General features: G+C 42.4%; 2 protein-coding genes across 6 annotated transcripts in view; one reads left to right on the top strand and one right to left on the bottom strand.

The window, feature by feature from the left end:
• The first annotated feature begins 42 nt into the window (after positions 1 to 42).
• Positions 43 to 8,220, top strand: LOC107198353 (cyclin-dependent kinase 4 inhibitor B). Of its 3 annotated transcripts, none has more exons than XM_033511321.1 (2): positions 43 to 309; positions 7,755 to 8,220. In XM_033511321.1, the coding sequence occupies exons 1-2, from the start codon at positions 46 to 48 to the stop codon at positions 8,049 to 8,051; spliced, it is 561 nt and encodes a 186-aa protein (XP_033367212.1). In that variant the 5' UTR covers positions 43 to 45; the 3' UTR covers positions 8,052 to 8,220. The 3 variants fall into 3 exon arrangements, with proteins under 3 accessions (XP_033367212.1, XP_015470793.1, XP_015470794.1); XM_015615307.2 differs by lacking the exon at positions 43 to 309 and adding an exon at positions 5,287 to 5,512; XM_015615308.2 differs by lacking the exon at positions 43 to 309 and adding an exon at positions 5,287 to 5,512 and having other exon boundaries at positions 7,543 to 7,847.
• An 8,740-nt stretch (positions 8,221 to 16,960) lies between these two features.
• Positions 16,961 to 22,347, bottom strand: part of MTAP (methylthioadenosine phosphorylase) — a 34,014-nt gene continuing 28,627 nt past the window's right edge. For 2 of the 3 annotated variants that reach the window (XM_015615157.2, XM_019005340.2), the window contains one exon: positions 16,961 to 17,901. In XM_015615157.2, coding sequence (XP_015470643.1) covers positions 17,863 to 17,901 — 39 coding nt within the window. In that variant the 3' untranslated portion in view covers positions 16,961 to 17,862. Of the gene's footprint in view, positions 17,902 to 18,966; positions 18,990 to 22,347 lie in introns of all 3 variants that reach the window. The other variant, XM_033520525.1, reaches the window with a different exon arrangement.

Genomic DNA, 22,347 nt, shown 5'->3' with positions numbered 1-22,347 from the left:
AAAAAAAAAAAAAAAAGAAAAAAAAAAGAAAATCCTCTCCAATGAATGGAGGGTGAGAGGGCCGATTCACCGGCGGGGCCCTGCTGGGGAGGTATTTGTACAGCGACGCGCCCGCGGCTTCTCCGCACCCATGCCCCCCCGGATAAGGTGCACTATCCACTTTCGGCGCCCTCGCAGCCTGCCCCGGGCCTGGGCGCTGGGCTGGCGCATCCTCCGCCGCGTTTTCGGGGCTCTGGGGTTGCGCTGGCCGCGGCGCCTCGCCCTGCAGCTGGTCCTGCGGCGGAGGCGCCGCGGGAGCCCCCGGCCCAGGTAGGACTCCGGGAGCGGGGCTGCTCGGGGGCGGCGGGAGCGGGAGGCGGCGGCCCGGCGCCTGTGGTAGCTCCGTAGGGACCCCTCCGCGCCACATGCTCAGATGGCACCGGGAACACAGATTTCTACAGGCTGCGTGTTTCTGTTTGGCGTTGTTTGGTTGGGTTGTTTTTTTGCTTTTTTTTTGGTTTTTTTTTTGTGTGTGTGTGTTCGCAGTAGAAAATGTCCGGTTCTTGAAAACTTACTGCAATTATTATTTCTGCATTGCCTTTCACTTTTTGAGAAGTTTTCTGTATAGTTTATTACGAAAATATAAACCCACCACTCCTTACCATCATTTCCAGACAGTTTCTCGCAAAAAAAAAAGCATAGTTATTGCTCTGAAGAGAGAAAATGGCCACTGTTTTCCGATCGTGTATTACTTTCCACTCTTGTAAACGACAGTGAAATACAGTGGCCTACTTCTCCTTCCCTTACCATTAAGAAAATAGGAGAAATAAGGGTGAAAGCGGCCGATCAGGGTCAGAAAGTGTTAATAAAAATACACTCGTATGAAGGACCTTGAGAGACATGCGAGGCTCGGGCAGTTTTAGAGACTTTTACCTTATTGCAGAGTGCAAAATCGGATTGTTGTGGACCATGACACTGATTATCACACATAGAATATAATAATTATAATTGGACTTACTGTGAAGCTAAAATTAATATTAATTCTGATGAGAATTTGATTGTTCTGCAAAATCCTCTTGGAGGATTTTGCTATTAGATCATGCTGTTAGACCATTCCACCACCTCCTCTAATAAAGAGCACTGACTAAAAAAGAAGAGAGGTGGAAGAGAAGTAAAAATATTTGCCTCAAAATGACTTCAAAAATAGAGACAATTTATTTTATACATATATAAATAGATGTATAAAATTTTTAACCTTTCAAGCTGTGGAACTCAGGGTGTGGAGATAAAGTAGTAATTCAGAGTTTCCCAGCTCCATTCTGTTTCGATTTCTTCCAGTGCTATTTGAATAAAAAGTGTGGGGGCATACATAGTGACATACACACATATAAAAACTTATACACAAATCAGAAAATACAGACAGTTTTCCTTGTTAAATTCAAATGCCTTTTATTTATTTATTTATTTGTTTGTTTATTTATTGTTGCATTTGTAGTAGGCCTCGTTTCTGCATTCTACACTGAATGGGGGGAGAAGAAACTATATCCTCTGTCCGATCTGAAAAGCAAGAATCTAAAATACAAGCATAAATATGAGGGTTCTAATCACCTCATAGTAAATTCTCTGTAACAAGAACAAAACTCCCTCATGGATCTGAAAGTGTGGCTATTATTTTCTCACTCTATTTCCACACTTGCTGTAAATGCTGCTGCTTTTTTTTATCCCCTTCCCCTGAGCTTTTAATCAGGGAGAAGGAGTTTTCTAAAATGCCAGTTATCTCTAGACTACAAATCTCATTTTGAAGGGCCTGAGATGGAGTAAGACATGTGTGTTTAGTAAATTTAAATTTAAAAACCCACCAAAAAAAACCCCCAGAAAACAAAACCGAAAAACCCTACAAAAATTACATTACCTAATAATGGATAATTTTAACTGTCTGTTAATGGATAATTATAATTGTCTAGAATAACATACAATGGAGTTGTGGCTACCCCATCTCTAGAACTGTCTGAGACCAGGCTGGATGAGGAAGGGTGGTGGGGTGGGATTGGCAGTAATATCTCTGAAGTCCTTTTCAACCTTACATAATCTCTGATTGTAGGATACACTCTTATTTGAGTGAAGTATTTACTCGTTATTATGCAGTTTCTTTGAGTTATGTTTGAGTTTTTGTGTGTGGTTTGGTTTTGGCTTTGCTTGTCTGTTACAATTTTTCGATCATTTTTAAGTTCAATAGAAACCTCAAGGTTTCTCAGGGCACAGCTTCAGAATGACTAAAATTAAGGTGATAGATTTTCCCCTTCTTAACCAATATGTGCAATCAGGATAGATATCTTTACAAATATTCTGACATTTTAAAGTGAAGAGAAGAACAATAATGTTAAATTATTTCTATACACGGGTATTGCTTCATTTTTAGTGTAACTCGGCAAAACTGTTTCCCCCTCGCCTTGGATATAGAACAAGTTACTTCCATGCAACCATTGCACCGCCTACCCCTGCCTGGCTTGTGCCCTTTTAGCCAGTTTACAAGCCAGGAAATCACAATATTATGTTCTTTATAGTTTGTCTCTTTATAATATTTAATTAACCCCTGAATCTAATATCCAAATACTTGTTAGATGAAATGTAAATGTCTTGAATTTTGTTGCTGTTGCTGTTGAAAGGGTAAAACTTGCTAAACCTTAAACAGGGTACTGTAAGATGGCTGCACTTGTTAGCTGAGGGCTACGTCTTCCGTCCTTTAAAATGGATCTGTTTTCAATGTCAAAGATCTGTATGGCTGAGTAACGATTCTAAAATTAAATAAGAGCAGAAATGTAGGATAGGGACATTGCTTAACATGATTCCTTTTTTATTTTTTTTTTTACTCTTGTGAAAATATCTTTGCAGCTAGGTTTGCTTGGGGGAAAAAGTGATTCACCTCCCTCCCCCCGACATACAAGTGCAATACAAGGTTCTTTTTCAAGTAACACTAGCTTAGGCTGTGTTATTGTTACCCTAACTTCAGATATGACTCTGTGTTGTTATGTTTTGATTAATTTGAGGTATACTAGAATTGTATAATATAAGATTTGCTTTTAGAGGGGGAAGAAATCACATTATTTCAATAATGTAACTTAAAATGCTGTGACTTAAAAATGTTCTAGTAGTTTGATATGTGATTTGGAGGGTCAGTAACGTTGGGACAAAACAGTATTTGTTGTTTTACACTATTAGCTTTTAACATAATTTAGTGGAGATAGAGATGGAGATGGAAATACAGACAGGCCCTCTGATTTGAAGTAACATCTTCTCTTGAAAATATATTGACATATGAATGTGCATTTTTATTTTTCTCCACAGAATTAACTAGGTTGGAAAAGATCTTTAAGGTCATTGAGTCCAACCTGTTATATATATATTACAAAATGATGTGTATTCTTATATGTATACATACAGATGCATAAAATCCATGACCAATACTATTTTGCAGAAAGCAAGGCTAGGCAGCAATAACCTGCAACCCTGCCATCATCATTATTTGAAATTTTAAGACACCTAAAAGACATAACCAATGATGCTTTCTCCTTGAATTTATCTCTGTGTGGCCATCATTAATGTCAGAGAGCAGAAGGAAAACTGGAAGATACTTTATCTTTTGGGCACGGGGTAGTCTTAATTTCTTAGACTTAACAGACTTTTAAAAATCCACTCTTTTAAACTTTGTTTGTTTGTTTGTTTGTTTGTTTACATGTTTATATGTTTTAAATTGTCTGTCTGTCCCGAGGGCCCCTTTTCACCACGCACTGTAGAAAAGCCATGGTGTGGTGGGACTTCACCACTAGTCCCGGCAAGCAAGGGTCTCGCCTCAAATGTTGGACCCTCACTTGCCCCAGAAACTTTGCAAGGGAGGCTGTAAAAAAGCCTCTAAATGAAGGTATTTTAGTGAACCTCTGACATGTCTATTCAGGGATAAATCTGTGTTTATTTTTTTCTCATCCGAGGATGTTTCTGCTTTTGGCTAATAGTAAATGTAGGCATAAAATCACCGGGTGTTTCTTTTAGCTATGCAGAGCTCTTCGGGGCTTGCGTCTGCACAGCGGATACTTCTCCTGTGGCGTCGCACCGGTGTTCTGCAACTTAAAGAAGAGGAGATTAGGGAACTGACATTGTGAGGGGTGGGAGGGGCGTAGGGGGGGGGAGGGGGAAAAAACAGAAAAAAAAAAGGAAAACAGAACCCTGAAAAGCACTCTTATTCCCCTTGCCTCTTACAAAGGTCTGCCCTTCCCCTCGCCTCTTACAAAGGTCTGCCCGGATCTTCGAGGTGGCAGAATAAAAACTTCACGGCCCCGACCGTCGTGGGTGCCGACCACCCGCTCCGCCTCGACGGCCGCGGGGGGCTTGGGGCGGGGGTGTGTGTGTGTCACAGGCATGCTCGGGACCTGCACGCCTTCTCGGGGAGACCGACCCTTAGCGGAAATTTAAGTGGAGGAAAAGCCAGATGCCTGTATTTTGAGGAGCGTGCCGCTGCAAGGCGATATTCTTCCGTCTAGCCTCCGGCTGCGCGGCTGGAGCTGCACCTTACCCTGGCGGTCTCTAGCCGCCGTTTTTTTGTTCCCGGGAGGCTGTGGCAGGACCAGGCTGAAGCGATCCTCTTCTATCCGGTGCCATTAGGTTGGTCGCAGACTTGCTGCGGGCACGGCTCCCTTCCTCATCGAGTCTCCAACTCCCGGCAGACGCCGGGTGGAGGGATGGACCCCCGACCCACAGCTCGGAGGCTGGGCAGGACCCCTTTCGGAGGCCGAAATGAGAGCCATCACTCGCACAGAAAGTCCCTCTCTATCCTGGGAAAGTTCAGGTCCGTCGCCCCTTCGTCCTATCGTCGAGCCCCCGCGTTAGATACTCGCGTGGCGCGTCCCACCTGCCCCGGCCGAGGCAGCAGCCGTGGAAGCTGTTTGTCCGTGGGTCTGCGCCCCGCTCCCCTGTCTTCGCAACCCGCCCGGGTATGGGGAGAGGTTCGGGGCACAAGGCTGCCGCCCCCATCCCTTCTCCCCGGTGAGAGGAAAACGCCGCGAAAGCCCGCACTTGAGGTGGCGGCGAAACCAGTCTGCCCTCCGACATGCCGTGCTTGAGGGCCTGGCTGGCATCCCCCGGTCCTTCGCCGCTCTGCCGGTGCCCCCGCCCGCCCCGGGAGGCTGCGCGGGTTTTACCGCAGCCGCAGGGAGCCGGGGGAGGGCGGATGCCGCAGCGCCTGTCCCTCTGGAGCAGTGCGCGGGGCGGGGAGGGTACAAGGGGGCCGGCCAGGGGGGGGCGGCCGCTGTCCCAGGGAAAAAAAGAACTGCGTCAGACGAGATCGCAGTTAGGGAATAGGGAAAGCCAGCGGCAGCCGTGTGGCTCAGGTCGGTGGGGGGCGATGGAGGGACCCCCCCGAGGCGACGTCGACCGCCTGTGCAGCGCCGCCGCCCGCGGGGACCACGAAGAGGTGAAGAAGCTGCTGGACTCAGGCGTGGATCCCAACGGGACCAACGCCTTCGGGAGAACCCCGCTCCAGGTACGGAGCGCAAAGGGAGAGGGGGCAGCTGGGGGGGGGGGCCGGGGGCAGGGGCGAAGCTGTGCTCTACCACGCCGGCGGGGAAGGATGGATATTTCCTGTTTAGAATGATTTTTTTATTGTTATGATCGGAATCATATTCCAGCCGCAGCTGTCTGAATTCAAAAGGACCTTTTATTGTTCAATAAGTCCTGAAAATCCAAGATGGAATTTAGTGGGAAGCCGATGTCAGAAAACGAATTTTTCTAGGAGATACTCAAAATGAGAAGTGTGACTGCAAAATCCGCTTCCAGATAACGACCCAGATAGGTTTGGGGAATTATCTGTACTTCGAGCAAATTTATTAATTTTTTAAATATGGCACAAACAGGTATTTTTTCCCTAACGAAATCGAAGTGGGGTCCCTTTCTTGTATATTCATGAGCAAAGAACCTAGAAACCGTGCTAGTAAAAATTGTAACTTGAAATTAGGTATATATTAGTAGCCACCTCTTTTCTTCTTTTAGTAGTAGTAATTTTAATATTCTGTTTCCATTAATAGTGGCAGCACTTATTGATAGATGTTAGAAGTACCAGTACGTAGAGTTACTTTCCAGGCAGTTTGAGAGTTCAAAGTGTGTTATATTAATCGACATACTTAGGTAGACACTTTTAAAATATTCATTGAACCATAAATAAACTGTGATTTAAACTAGAGTGGTGTATCTCATGAAGATTTTTCGAGCTGCCATTTCAAGAGATATATTTAATGATTCATCAGCTAAGCTGAACAGCCATTTTGGTCCTTGCACTTTACATAAAAAAAGAAATATTTATCTGAAGTATATTTCAGAGAAAGGTTGTCAGAAATTTATTCGTTTTATTTCAGTTTTATGTTCAAATTACAGATGGAAAAAATCTCCAAACTCTTATAAATTATCTCTTTCCTCATCTCAGACTAAGTTCTCTTTCCCTTGTCAGCAGCTTGTAAAATGGCTGACACTTGAATATGTGGACCTTCTTTTTCTTTCTGGAAAAGATGAATATCAGGAATTTATATATTATGACCTTTATAAGTATTTTCACACTTCTACTACAAATAAACCAAATTATTTGAAGTGCACAAATCAAAGTCCCCATAAATAAATTGATAGGAAAACCCAGTCCTAAGATCTTTTTCGAAGTGTTAAGTCACAATTTATGGCAGTTAAAATTCCACTGAAAATGACCAAGACAGGGAAGTAAAACCCCATGTGCAAATTTATTTTGGTTTTTGGTTGATTTGGGTTTATTGTTGGGTGGGTTTTGCTCAGTTGTGTATGATGAAACATCGCTGAAAGTTTCTGCAGCTGGCAGATAAGCAGAATGTCATTAGGAATTTGCCATTTAGTCACAAAATAGCATTCGGAATTTTACATCAGTTAAGTTTTGTGCATCGCTCATGAGTGCTCAGCAGCTGCTTTCACACCTCTGAGAATAAGACAGAGCTAAAAGAGAAAAAAAAGAAAGAACCGTCTTCATCCCTACGTCAGGAGGGGAAAAGTCGGAAATATCCACACGGAATGCCAAAAGAGCCACAGCCAGCTGCATTGCCCCATCGCTGACCGTTGATAAATCGGTAATGCATTCAAAGTGACAGCAGCCTCAATGAAAGGTCCCTCAGGGCTGTCAAAAAACACAATGTGTGTATATGCAGTAGAAATATTTACAAATTCTTTTGTGTATAAATATAGTTAATATATTTGTAATATATGTACATGTATAAATGTATTTATAATATACATACCTGCACTATTTATTATATAATAAAGGGTACATTACATAAACGATATCTATATTGTGTGTATATATCTGTACACACACACACATAACTGTGTTTGTATCTGTGTATAAACGTCTGTGTGCACATAAATATACTTACACACACACCGCAAGTACCATTTATACCATGGCGTATATCAATGGTATCAACGTGAAGCAGAACATACACATGTATTATACCTAGTCTGGAAACCACTAGTTAATACTTTTAATTTATCATCTAATTATAGGCTATCTCGACTTGCAAGGGACCCATACGGAAGACCGCAAACGGTTGTCACAATACATGCAGGTCACGACTACAAGTGGCCGACGTGGCAGAATTACGCCCCAAAAGAGACGCCGGTCCGGCCGCCGCCAGCCCCGGCTGCTCTCCAGGCTCTCCGCGGAGGTGGCTCCCGGCCGTGCTCGGGGCGGCCGCTGACGCTGTCTCTCCCCGCAGGTGATGATGCTGGGCAGCCCGCGGGTGGCCGAGCTGCTGCTGCGGCGCGGAGCCGACCCCAATCGCCCCGACCCTCGCACCGGCTGCCTCCCGGTTCACGACGCGGCCCGCGCCGGCTTTCTGGAGACCCTGGCTGTGCTGCACCGGGCCGGGGCGCACCTCCACCTGCCCGACGGCCGCGGCCGCCTGCCCCTCGACGTGGCGGCGGGGGGCCCGCACGGAGCGGTGGGGCGATACCTGCGCGACCCGCCGCCCCTTCCAGGAGCCGCGGGGGCCGCCGAGAAGGCTGAGCGCTGACCCGCCCCGGCCGTCCCGCTGAGTTCTTGTCCCCTCGTCCCCTGCAGCCCCCCGCCCCCTTGAGTATCCTGCCTCTGAGTCACCACGGTTGGCGGCGCTCCCGATATCCGACTGACAGTTGTGTCCAGCGCGTCCTGGGCATTCCGGCTCCGGCTTCTGCTGCTCAATTTCCTAAGAAAAAGAGGAAAAAAAATCCAAAACTCAATCAATATTAGCGCTCCTGCTTCTCCCTCTCATGCTCTCCAATGGGCAGAGCACTACCAGTAGACGGTTCTTTTGTGCTCTAGGGGGAAAAAAATATTAAATGTTCGTCTTCCTCCCCCCTCCCCCCCCCATTTTTTTCCTTTTTTCTTCTTACAGTAAAGCTGCTTAGAGAAGTGAGAATGCTATACTTCCCTTACTGGCTTGCTCACTGCTCTGCAAGGCTTTGTATTTTAGTTATTCCTTGAGATCTTTCCATATTGTCGTACTCTGAAACAGTTGCGAAACAGTTTAGCTGTATCATTGACAAATTTAATTAATCCCCAAATCTTCTCCCCTCACCAGCCCACTCAACATACAGTTTTAATACTGAGATATAACAGTGAATGAATGGCAAAAAATTTAATGCTGATCAACATTACAGTTTGGGAACTACAAACATTTTGTGTAGCTGTATTCACAGAAATTTGTGTGAGAAAACAACTGGCTATCAATTAGTTACTGCATCTTTTTCTGCATTTGGAGACCCCATTTGCTCTGAAGATATGGAAAACAAGCTTCTTCTTTTTAGACATCTTTCTGGGTCTCTAAACCAGATATTTGGAAACAACAGCAAATGACTGCATTTGCTGTTATAAATGCATTGCATTGGTTATAAATCTGGATCGTTGCAAACGTTCGGTTTTTGTTTTCTGTTTTTCCTATGTAATTTCTATCATCTACTCAATGCTCATACCACTTATGCATGATGAAATATCTGCTACTATTCAGTAATAAAACTTGAAAAACATCGGCTTAAAAATATGTCACTTCTCGTGTTTGACTATTTAATGATTCTGTATGCAGCAATACTTAGGTGGTGTTATTTATTTCAGCTTTTTTCGTTGCTTTCAATTTTTGTGTGTGTGTCTGCATAAATAAATACGGTTACACACAACATAATGATGCCAGTCGGATAACAGGACTTTTTGCATATATTCATTATTTAAGCACACACACAAACAAATTAAATATACACAAATCGTTTATTTCCTTATTGAAAACAACACTTAAAGAGCAAAAAGAAAGCTCACCTGATCTCTGTTCCTTTGTGTGTAACTTTATGAGCTATTTTTAAAAGTGGGAGGGTTTTCCTCTGGTTAGGGCACAGGTCCCGAAGCAGAGCCAGACCCATATCTTTAAAATAGAAGCAGGGATGAAGAATCACTCTCCTCTCAAAAAAAAAAAAAAAAAACAAAGAAAAAACCAAACCAAACCAAAACCAACCAACCAATCAACCAACAAACTAACCAACAAACCCAAAACAAAACAAAAAAAAAACCCAAAACCAACCAACCAAAAAAAACCAACAAAAAAACCCTCGGTTGTTTCTTAGCTCTTTTGGGGGACAAAGAGCGAGCACCGTCAGAGAGGAAGTTTGGCATCTCGGAGCAAACCCATCTGGGGCAGGGCGGGTGGGACCAGTCAGACTCAGTGATGGTTGTGGCTCCCTTCCCAACCCAGAATAGTCTGTAATTCTGTGAACGAGCTTTTCGTTTTTTCTCCCGACCCTCCAGGCGGGCGGGAGCCCAGTTCAGCCTCTCGGGCTGCGGCCTGAGGACAGGTGTTCGGCAGAGCTCGTCCGGCGCGGCGACCGCGGAGCATCCATTCACACATCATCCATCCCAGCCTCCGGGCTCGCCGTCCTGGACCCTGCCGCCTGCCCTCCCGCCTGCAGGCTGCCCACCCCGGGGGAAGGAGGGCCAGGGCTCCGGCAAGTCCCCTCCGAAACATGGCAGAGGGAGTGGCATTCATATATGGATGCCCACGGGGTTTTCACCAGCCTCGTCCCACTCGGGAAAGCTGTGCCAAAAAAAAAAGTGTAACCTTCCTAGAGGCTTTGGTCTTTTCCCAGGCCTTCCTTGGGAAGTTGTCTGAAGAGGATGTAAAGTTCTAGGCATGGAGCTATACATGGTAATTTCAGACGCGGTGTAATTGTGGTTCATTCTTTGGACAAGAAGCCAGCAGCGCTGTGTGGTACAAAAAGCACAATTTGCTCAATTGTGTGCAAATGCCAGCATCTGAATAATGTGACAAGATTATTTTTCAATTGTGGACTCCTCTGCTGAACTTTAATAAAATACCTTGGCACTTAAAGAAACAGAGTTTGCTATTACACTATTACATAATATGCACCCACTTGCCATTAATAATTATGAAAAATTACTCTTAGAACATGAGTCCCAAGGTTTTGTCTTTTTTGTTGTTGTTGTTGTTTTTTCTTTGCTACAACAGGCAACATCTCCTCCAAATTCACCCAGGTTTATTGTGTCTAAGGGTCCACAGGCTTGAAATCTTGTGGTCAAAGTCTTTCAAAGCTTCAGGTAAAACAGGAAAAACAAAGTGTTTTAGAAAAGGAAGTCATCACCCCCCCACCCCCCCCCCCCCCCTTGCCTGGAAAAAGGTGTAGAAATAGCATTAACTTCATTGCCTACTTACACAGAAAATAAGTCTCATGTTCTGTAAATCTCAGGAAGAAAATGGAAATGCTCAGAGCTCTTATAGAAGAAAGTGAAGATTTCAAGATGGGAAAGGCAGGCCAAAGTACCAAGTGCCAGAGAGGGAACCTCTGAAGACATTTGTGTCTTCTAAGTGCCCTGGTGTGCCATCACTCCTAGGGAAGAGATGATATACCTAGTCATTTTATTTTTATTATTTTTTATCAGATTTCAATCAATCCTAAACCAACACTCACTGAAGTAAATAATTTTTTTATTTTTTTTCCCTAAACTCACAGGAGAAAGAGGCAGAAATACTTTAAAATACTGTATGAACAAAAGATAGAACACTCTTTTTCTTTGTGGAAATGTCCCCAGAGGACCAATGTCTCTACATTCCAGTCTCTTACTATGTATTTGTAAGCATCTTTAATGCTTTTTGGAAGAAACACTTACAAACAGTGTTTCTGTGCTGGAGAAAGTCCAAGAAGATGCAGTGAAAGGAGAGGTGGTCCTTAGGAGCTGAAAACCATGATCTTGCAACTAAAGGTGCCAGGCTGCATCCCAGAAAGGTACACAGATGACTGCCACTGGATTTGGCACTGCTCTTGTTATTGTTAGTTCAGATTGAGAGTAGGCTGTGAGAAGCCCTGTTCACACCTAGAGCTCTAGGCAAATAAGGACCAAGGGGACAAAACATCTAGGGTTTAGCTGACACCATCAGCAGGGGTCATGTTTTATTAGAAACACCCTGTTTTATTATAAATTATTAGAAATACCCTACTTCCTACCGCCGAACTAGGTAGCTTTTGCTGCCACTCCTTTCAGGTAGCAGCCTCCCGCATGATTTCTACCATTTTTACTTGAAGATCTAAGTGGCAATCTAGAATATGAGAGTTTGATCTCCCAGGTGGGGAAAGTGCCAGCATCAGCACCTTTTTCTCTCCATGGTGCTGATGATTGACAGGTAGGAAAACAGATGTACTGTGGGCTGGGAGAAAAGACACAGGTCCAGCTCAAGAGCAAGCTGCCTGGGGAAAGCAGAGACAAACATGCCTGCCATGGATGCACCAGGGACACTTACCCCTACCCCACTCCATGTCAGCCTGGGTCCATGGTTTTGTTTGGCTTCTTAACACTCATCCTTGCAGAAATCCAATGCATATGGCTGAGGAGCGGTGGCATTTAAAATCAGACAGCAGACCCATTGCCTTGCCTATACAGAACTAGCACTTGAACACTGCTAGCTTTATGGCTTTTTTTTACATCTGTTTTCTCTTTAGATGGCAAGCAGCCTAAGGGCCAGAGAAGAAAATGAGAGTCAACCCAAGGTACTAGTAACCCCATGGAGGGGAGAATTTGTACTATTTGATCCAAGGACAGAGATAATTCCATTGTCATCACATGCAGTTAAGGGGAAATAAACTCCTACCACCACCATGCTCCTACTAGCTTATATTGACAATTTACTTTCAGGCAGATGCAAAAGAATGATTTTAATGTTTGACAATGTTATGAAAACACAAAAAATGTATTTCTGAAATTTCTTATATAGTTGATAAAAACCCATTTATATACAGAACACAGAAATTGCTTCCTATAAAGCACTAACTATTAAGATTCAAAGGTCACATTAAAATATTTCAGATGAAATGTCTTCCTTTAGCTAGAGGAACCACACTGTAAGAAACCAAACAATTGGCCAGATTTCATGTGTCATCTAGAATACACTTAATTTACAATAGGCAGTAACTATTCTTAGTTTCCGCTGGATCTCATTTATGACACTTGATGTTCAGACTGGAAACATACTTTCAAGTGTGCCTAATCACGCAGGTCCTTGCGACACAAATTGCCTTAGCAAATTCATAGCAAAGGTGGTGGGGAAACTGACCATCATCTAAATAAACAATGGCAAAATTTTGCAAAAAGTGTGATCAAACGTAAACTGCAATTATTTTGCACTGCCCTACTTCAGCCAACACTGCAATGACATCGGGGAGAGGAAGCAGTCGTTAAAACAGTTAAGTCAGAATTTCCACCTTAGAAGGCTGATTCTGCCCAGTGCTGAGCAACCCTGAATTAATTTCTCCTCTTACTGATACTCAGCTGGTTTCAATAGACAAAATCTTGCTGGTTCGTTCTGGGAACACCAACTCTCTCAGATCTGTTTTGAATACTAATATGAAAACTCAACTCTGATGTCTCTGTGCAAATTCTGAGAGATGCTTTGGATATTAGCATGAAAGAATGTGAAGTGTTAGATAAGTGAAAATGAGATATGAGTGGGCAATCTCATGTTAGCAAGATAGATTGATGTTAGGTCGCAAAGAATGCTTTAGAGAAAACAGAAAAAGGAGAAAATGAGTAAATAAATGAGTAAATGGCCTGACTCCTGGTTTGGTTTGTGCCATATTTGAATCCACAGTACTGCATTGCCATCAGTACATTATACTGCTAATACACACACCGGAGGATGCTCTGAGCAAAATAAAGGGAGATCTCAAGATAAAAGCACTTTAAAAACCATGGATAGCTGGACTAAGCAAAATACAACATCCAAACAATCAGTGAAGAGTGGGGTATGAGGTAACAGAAAGTCCATACTCAGAGACCAAGTGCTCACAATACAAATAAGTATCATAAGATACAAATAAGACAAGGAAGTTGTATGCTACTGAGTCCAAATAGAGAAGTCTCTTCACTCAAAGCAGAAGGAGTTCTGTTGCCTGGGACACCTATGCCAAGATGAAGCAGAACTCCTAATGAACGAAAGTTGGACAAAAACTCCTCTGAGTGGATGTATGTCTTCTCTTGCGTTTAATTTGCGCATTTAATTTAACTTGTTGTGACATTTCTGCATGTGGTCTGTGTAGATCTGGATGTTTAATAAGTTCCAATCTCTGACTTTGGATGCCAGCTGAAAACTGACAAAGAAAGCAGCTGGCTATGTATTGTGTTCCCTGGTCCTTGCCCAATATTGGCATGCCTCTTGCTCTGTGCATCTGTGCTATTTGCAAGCACGCAGTTCCACTCAGTCTCCCCTCTGTGTACGTGGGAAAGAAAATTAGGTTTTGAGCACTTATTTCTAACATACCGTTTCTCAGTTGCATTTCTCTATTCCCCCAAGGCATATCCTGCAGAGAAGCATGCGAGACTGATCTCTTCTTCAGCAGCTCCTTCTAGCTCTAGGGGTTTTCTCTTCAACCCAAAGTTGAGAGAGCATTCAGGCCATCAGTATCACAAATCAGTAAGTTTAGGACAATTCTGCCGGAGAATGAGAAGCAGAGCTGGAAAACTTAAGGTAAAATTCTGCTAGCTAATGATTTATTAAGCTTTCCATGGTTCTAATCCATCTTTTACGACATATAATTTACCCACAGAGAAGATAGTTCATTTGCTTCAGTGCTCACTATTTAGATACCTGTCCTGAAGTGACCAGTATTTAGAAGAGGCTTTAAGGTGGTCTGTGAAAAATACTCATAAGAAAGCACACAGGCTTTCTGCTGAAAGCTTCGTTAATTTTTCTAGGAGGCAGCATTTTGTGTAAGAGATGTTAGTGTAAAACCAGAAGTGTATAACTTGTATGTTACACTTAATGTCATACTTAAAAACCAGAAACCATGAACACTCTGTAAGATGGGCAATGATATCAAGCTGGGAGGCCACATTTTGGAACCTGGGATGTTTGAAAACTAGGCAACAGCCACAATTTACCATCCTATACCCTGATAAGCCATTTACCAGACCAAGAGGGAATTTTCAAAGAGCCTCAACTTGTACTTGCTAACACTGATTCTGATGTTACAGGAGCAACATCAATACCCTGTACCAGAAGGCAGTACTTCAAATCTTTCAAAGCAAATGGACCAAATAACAGTAGCCATGAAAAGAAAAAGAAAAAAAAAATACAAGAAAAAAAAAAAGTTGTCATGGAGAAACACAAACTGAAGTGTGGTAACATTTTATCAGTGAAGTCCTCTGCCCATCACTGTCTCATTCTTGTGAAACCAGACACATCCTAAGTCCAAGAAAGGGCCATTGTTCTTTGTTAGAATGTTTACTTGGTTTTAGTAATGTGATACATACAATTTTTATCTTCTTCCTATCAGACCTGCAGTCCTGCCTACAATAAATACTATATATTTCTTAAGACTGTTTAGAAAATACAATTAAAATCACTTATATTTAGTCCTATCTTTACATAATTAAACATTATCCAATGCTTTTCTTGCCAGTTACCATCTCTGTCTCTAGTACTATATAAATTACTTGCAACCCATTTCAGAGTATGAAGTATACACTGAAGTTTGCAGAAAACCCACTACACACTACTAGAGTTTTACAGACTTCATGTACAAATTCAGCATGAGATACTGTTAGGTACCAAGCCTGTGTTAACAGAGCAAGTAAACATCACAAGAAAGGTCTCTTGCAGCCCAAATCACCAATGACATACAGCCCAATACTCCCATCACAGGACAACTATGAAGGGACACCTTCCACTAGTCTTGGCTGGTCAGAACTGTTTACCTCATTCTGAATACTTCCAAAGATACCCACAACTTTTCTGAGTAACTTGTTTCATTGTCTCAGCCAGCCCCATGATAAAAACTGTTTCCATATCCAATCTAAGCATACCTTCTTTGAGTTTAAAACTGTTGCCCTTGGTCCTGTCATTGCAGGTGAAATCTCTCTCTCCATCTTCCTCATAAGTCCCCTCTGTGTTCTGAAAGGCCTCCTTAGAGGCCTGTTAGGTCTCCCTAGAGCCTTTTCCTCTCCAGTCTGAACAACCCTAACTCTCTCAGCCTGTTCCCTTCAGAGAGGTGGTTCATCCCTCTGATCATCTCTGTGGCCCTCTGCTGGACTTGCTCCAACACATCCTTCTTACAGAAGCTGTATGCAATACTCCAGGTAGGGTCTCATGAGAGCAGAGGGGCAAAATCATCTCCCTCAATCTCCTTTGGATGTAGCCCAGGATGTAAGTGGACTTCTGGGCTGTGAGTGTACACTGCTGGCCCACGTTCAATTTTTCATCCACTAGCACCCCAAAGTCCATCTCCATAAGGCTGATCTCAATCACCTTCACCCCAAGTCAAATGCAGCATCTTCTCCTTGGCCTTGTTGAACTTAACCCCCCCTCCTTGAGCTTGTCAAGGTCTCTCTGGGTGGCATTTCTTCCCTCACTCCAAGAAGGACCAAAAGCTTGGTCCTTTTGCTTTCCACAAATTCAATCCCACTATCTTACTTAATTGATGAAAATACTACACAGTATTGGTACTGCAGTTAGAGTACACAGGTCCCAGACCTCTGAGGGAAACCACCCATTCCTGGTTTCCACTTGGGTACTGAGCTACTGCCTGTAACTCTGGATGCAGCTGTCCTTACCTAGTGTTGTCACCTAGCCTTGCATATGAAGAATTTGTAACAGAAATGTGTAACAGAACCCACTATTTATGGAGCTGCTCTGTGCCACTTTGCTGTGACACTAAGTACTCAGTATATAAAGAAAAAAAAAATTGTGTAACAATTACCATTATATGTCACTACCAAATGCAAAAAGATAAACCCAAGGGGATTGAAAATTGATGCCCAGAAAAGGCTCTCTTAGAACACTCAGATATTAAATTCCTGGCTCTGATCCATTTCTCCAAAACTGCTTGAAGATAGATAAACATGGAAATTCTTAAGGCTGGGTATATGATCTTAGTGGAAGGCAATGAAAAGTATGTGCAAGCTCTGGCTCTTGCAATCTAAGTTCTTAAAAAACCACCAGGAAATAGAGGAAATTGGTTTAGCTATTTTCTCCAGTACCTGAAAAGCACCTCTACTGGTTTTGGTAGGAAGAATACACCCACATCTAAAGGCATTCACAGCAGGAGACTGGATGTCTAAAAGAAAAAGACTAGGAAGCTAAAGTGTGTACCTGCTTTCTTGTATTTTCCTTAGGATTAGTATTTTTTTTTTAACAGTACTATGAAGACCCTTACCATTTATGTTTCTGATCTTTTCCTTGCATTGTGATCCATTTCCGCAGCAATCCCTGCTGTTCAGGGACTTAGAACCTAAGTTCTGAGCAGCACAGTATTTTATAAAAAGTGTCTTTCTGAAAGTGTTGTTTACAAGTTATCACCACCAACCTGTTCCATGAATGGTAAAAATCATTGTGAGACATAATGACTAGAGGTAAATAACCAACCCCCCCAAAATTTCCACACATCTTGGAGAACATACATTTCATTTGTTTTATTTACTAGACAAGAGTAGCAGGTTATTTTATTAAAATAAAACTGTATTAAAAAATTGAAATGCATACATTCGAACCACTCAAGCACATTCATCACTTAATACAGGAACTAAAACCGGAGCTGTTCAATGAAGCAGAAAATGGCCAGCGGAGTGTTTGGGACACTGTCAGCAAAGCTCTTTTTCTGTGCAGTTCTGTAAGTCACGTAAGTACATCTTCAAGCACAAATTTGGTTTAGGCATTACTTCAATCTCCAACACTCCTTACAAAACTGCTGCTGTGACAGAACCACCACAATTATTAAACCATGTCTTCTAGCACACAAAACAAATACACTGCTTTTTAAAAAAACACTGGAATAAAAAATATGGATAATGTAGAAAAATAGTATAATTTTAATTTGAAATTGTTTGTCCAGTTTTTCTGTTATGTTTTTACTATGTTTCCAAAGTGAATTGTAACCATGTGCTTTGTTGAAAGAAAAGATGGGAGGTAGAAACAGCAACACAAATAGCCTGTGAATCTGCTTTCTTAAATCTTATTTTATGAAACTGCAACAATATTACTTAGACATTCCTTTTCTATCATCAGTTAAAAGGTACCACAGAAGAGAGGTTACTGACTTTTTTTCCTCTGAGCACTGTAAGATACAGTTTATCAGTAGGGCTATTTATAGTTGAAAATGTACTCAAAATCTAATTTTAACCGTCTTATATGTGATCAAACCGACAAAGATTTAACAGCAGCCTTACACATGATCATTGGTCAATGTTTAGTCCATTCTTTTAAGCTTGTAACAATTTTTGAAGATATTATAACCTCTGAAAGTTCGAAAGTGATCCACTCTTCCTTGAAAGTACTGAAACTTCAAGGTCCATCCAGGTTGTTACTGCTTTGGCAGGATGACCGAACACTGCACCATTGTCTGAAATACAAAGTCACAGGAGATAAATGCTTCTTTTGCCAATGCAGAGAGAATTACTTTTCATTGTAAAGGTAGACTATGTAGCTTCCATTTGGGTTACAAACAGGTGTAACTCCTTTCATGTGCATAGTATCTCCAACTTTCTCCAACACCACAGAAGTCAATATAATTACAAGGAAAGCATACACAGTCAAGGAGTTTTCATTGCAACTTTTGCAAAGCTATGTGATAGGCTTATGGGTACGGAGAAAATGACCATATTGCAAAACCACCACATGATGGACTTTGGGCTCACAGCCTACAAATGAAAAATGGTGCAGCATGCTTTCTGTGACTTCTAATGACTTTCCATCAACTCTGAAGTACAGCTATCAAGAACAGAAACCAGACAGATGGCACTGACTGTGAGTGAATGAAATACTCAAGTTACGTAGGGACAGGCAACTTTGACACTAGCCACATTCAAGGGAAACATTCTGATCTCAGCTTTTGTGAGAAGTCCTTGGCTTGAAAGTACCCCTGCACTTAGACCAATGCAACTTCAGTTGAAGTGAAGCTTTCATGAATTTTCCTACTCCTCTTTACTCACCTGAGCCAATGTACTCTGATCACCTATGTACATTCACTGATTTCACTGATACACTTCTTGAGGAAGAAAATTACTCAAAAATATTTACAAGATTAGAGTTCTACATACAGAACCTAGGAACATAATTTTCAGTTTGAGATAGACTATAAGAAATGACTGAAAAAATATTTATGCCCTTCAACTTGTTACCTGTCACCTGTTAAATCACATAAATGCGATTTGACAATCGCATGTGATTCCCTGATGAAGTGTATTGAAACACATCTGCAGTTACCTTACCCAACTAAACTACCCAAGAGTATTCACTTACCACAGCTCTCAAAACACAGCATTATTCCTTGTATTGGAGATCTGACAAATACCATTTCTCAAAGGCTAGTACAGAAGTTCAAGAAAAAAGAAGGTAGTACCAGCATGTTTCCCCAAGAGACAAGAAATTTACCTGAGGAGCACTCAAAAAAGCTCTTACACCTTACCATAAGCTGATCTTACAGCCACACTGTAAAAAAAAAAAAAATCAATACTAACAGGACATTCCTTTTTTCATAATAGTACAGATTCCCTCCGGATACTCATGGGGTTAAGCCTCATGAAGGTACAGAGTTCAATTCCCAGTTATGATGAGCTAAAATTCTTTCCAACAGGACAGTTTTTTTTCCTAACTAACACTTTTCTTAGCAAAGATACAAAAAAGTCTGCTTTTTCAGTTCCTATATGAAATTGTCTGCTCTCACCAATTCATTTACTTCATGGGCAATGAGACCATGTTTTACATGATCAATTTTTGTTATGAATGCATTGGGTGCAGCTCTTGTTGCCTTTGACAGATCTTCCCACTGTCAACTATAGACAAGTTCCCATTTCCTGAAAGCATCCCTAACATACCTGCACTTCCATCTACTCTTCTCAGTTAACAGCACATCCAGCTGTGTATCACCCATGACTGACCAGCCTATCCAGAAATTTTCTTGACACCAACCAGAAATCACTTGGACCACTTGGATCAACAGCACTATCTGCATTTCCTGACACGTGACATAAATACCATGTGACCATACCCTGCCCTGCAAGAGTGAAGGCTTTAACCTGACACTGGAAAATGATCTCTTTACAGCAAGAAAGCCATGAAATACTGGCCTAAAGACATCTTAGACAGTTAAGAAATAGTAACTTTTAAAGTACAGTCACTGACATATCACAGATTAAATGATACATGAAAGAGAAGCAATGCAAGCAGCCTATCTTTTAACAAAAAAACAGCCTGTGGACATTTTGTTTCAACACTGCAGTCTTTCCTAAAGACTACTGTGAGATTCAGTGATGACACTACTGGCATGTGTGTTAATCTGGAATGAATACCTGTATGGAAGGAGACAGAAAAATTACAGGTGGACAGAGACTGAAAGCACATTTTCTCCTGCCAGGTGAAGTTCTTCCTGTCATAGCAGCCAGATTACAGATCTTGGAAAAGAAAAGCTGTGTCTGTGTAGAACTTTACTGTTTCAAGAGCTTCCCCAACACTAGAACAGACATTTGCAAATGCACCTTTGAGATGCATAGCTGTGGCCTGGATATATGCTGTCACTGATTGTAGTGCACCAGCTGAAGTCTTACTCAGCTTGCTCCTTGTCTGTGTTCCTTAACACATTTCCACAGGGCATGCAAGAGGTGCTGCCTTCAAGCTCTAGGAAAAGGTGCCTCCAAAACAGATTAATACAAAAACCTCCATCATCTGGCCTTCAATACTCCCACTATAAAATATACTGAAATACACTACAAGACAATAGTTTTTAAAAACTCTTTATCATTCAATCACAAACCTGTACAGAGGCACATACATACACATATCTTTCCTTTTGCTACCCTGCAAAATTGCCTCTCTCATTCATTAACATCAGTCCTTCATCTGTTTTATTACCATTGAATTCCCCAACCAGGAAAATTTTTAGCCTTTCCTGATGTTCCTACATAAAATTAAAGGAAGCCTCCAAAGCCTCTGGAGCTTCAGAATCTCTCACTATTCCAGAGTTCTTGTTCTTTCAAGTCATTGACGCTTATGGCTCCTACTTTTTTGATATAAAATTTCAATTCCCACTGCCTGTTTCCAGCTCTTCCAGTGCCTTCAGATCAACTCCCTTTCTCATTACACTATCACTCAAACCTATCTGCAAGGAACATTAACACTTAAGAATTGCAAGTGAAACTGTCTCAATATTCATCATTGATATGAGGTAGTACATATTTAAGAGAAAAAGTGTTAAGAAGTGACATTAGGACAGAGTGACCCTTCCTCTGGTGCATCACATTTTCCTCTTTCAGCAAACAGTACTTAGGGGACTGAGGTGGAAGAAGCACTTTGCATTCATTTAAGGGGAACACTGCAAAAGTAGTGCCAGCTCTCTTTTCACTCCCAATGAAGATTCAAGACAATCAAGCAAAGGAACACAAGAGGACACTGCTCACTTAACTATGCCTGCCAGAAACCAAGGCAGATGCATCAGTACTTAAGCAGCATAATAGAGATTTCCTTTCATGCCAGTATGAAAAAAGTGCCTGAGGAATATCTAGCACATTTTACATTATTGTTCAAACTCCGAGTTTGCTGTATACGTAGGCATCTGTATTAAAAAAGTGCAATCCCATCCTATGAAAATGTTTTCCGTGGATCAGAGGGAAGAAACAATAGTCATTTTGTTACCTCCCTTATCCATCCACGATACAACCTCCTAATGAATGTGAAAGGGCAAGGAAAAAGTCAGTTACCTCTATCATAGAGGGAACTGTTTCAGATAACCAGGTGAGGAAGATTAATGAAGATAATTCAGACACTCCTAGTGAAAAGTAGTTTTTTTCAGTAAAGAGTTGGCAAAATACTAATTTCAAGAATTTGGGTTAGAATTCTACAAACCTGGCCTGGTTATTTATGCTTAAAAAGTGCGAGCTGAATTTTACTAAATACGTCTTCCCTTCATGACATTGACTAAACTAGAAATAAGAATCACTGATATGATGTATTGGGTTTGCATGGCCTGGTTTTGGTAGCAAGGGGCTGGCTATAGGCACTGTGAGAAGCAGCTAGAAGCTTCTTCCATTCCCAGCAAAGCCAATCCCTGGTAGCTCCAAAGATGGACATGCCACTGGCCAAGGCTGGGCCAGCTAGAACTGATGGTAATGCCTCTGTGATAACAGATTTAAGAAGAAATCAAAACAAAAAGGGGTTGTGCAGTTGTAATAGCAATAAGAGCAGAGTGAAAACATGTGAGAAGAATAGCTCTGCAGATACCAAGGTCAGTGGAGAAGGAGGGGAAGGAGGTGCTGGAGCTGAGGTTCCCCTGCAGCCCCTGGTGCAGCCCATGGTGAAGCAGCTGTGCCCTGCAGCCCCTGGGGATCCACGGGGGATGCAGAGATCCACCCACAGCCCATGGAGGAGCTCATGCTGGAGCAGGTGGATGCCTGGAAGGGACTGTGACCCCATGGGAGACCCGTGGAGAGAGGGGCCCTGCTCCCAGGCTGGAGCAGCCTGTCCTTGGAGGATTGCACCTGTGGAAGAGTGACCTTCACTGCAGCAGTTTGAGGGGGCTGGTGCCCACGGGACGGAGCCACGTCAGAGAAGCTCATGAAGAACTGTCTCCTGTGGGAGGGACACCAGGGTGCAGCAGGAGAACAACTCCTCTCCCTGAGCAGTGGGAGCAGCCGTGGGTGATAAACTGGCCACAGTCCCCACTCCTTGCACTGCTGGGGTAGGAGGTAGAGCTGGAAGGAGGGAGGGGTGGGGCAGGGTGTTTTTAAGGGTTTATTTTATTTCTCATTACTCTGCTCTGATTTTGTTAGTAATAAATTCAATTAATATCTCTAAG

Source organism: Parus major, chromosome Z (genome assembly GCF_001522545.3).
Source record: "Parus major isolate Abel chromosome Z, Parus_major1.1, whole genome shotgun sequence".
NCBI classification, from domain to species: domain Eukaryota; kingdom Metazoa; phylum Chordata; class Aves; order Passeriformes; family Paridae; genus Parus; species Parus major.
This window is presented reverse-complemented; position numbering and strand designations above follow the sequence as displayed.

Bases quoted from the DNA above. Each gene is read 5' to 3' on its own strand.
- LOC107198353 (XM_033511321.1), top strand. From the start codon at position 46: ATGGAGGGTGAGAGGGCCGATTCACCGGCGGGGCCCTGCTGGGGAGGT. The intron at 310-7,754 runs GTAGGACTCCGG...CTCTCCCCGCAG, and splicing joins CGCGGGAGCCCCCGGCCCAG to GTGATGATGCTGGGCAGCCC.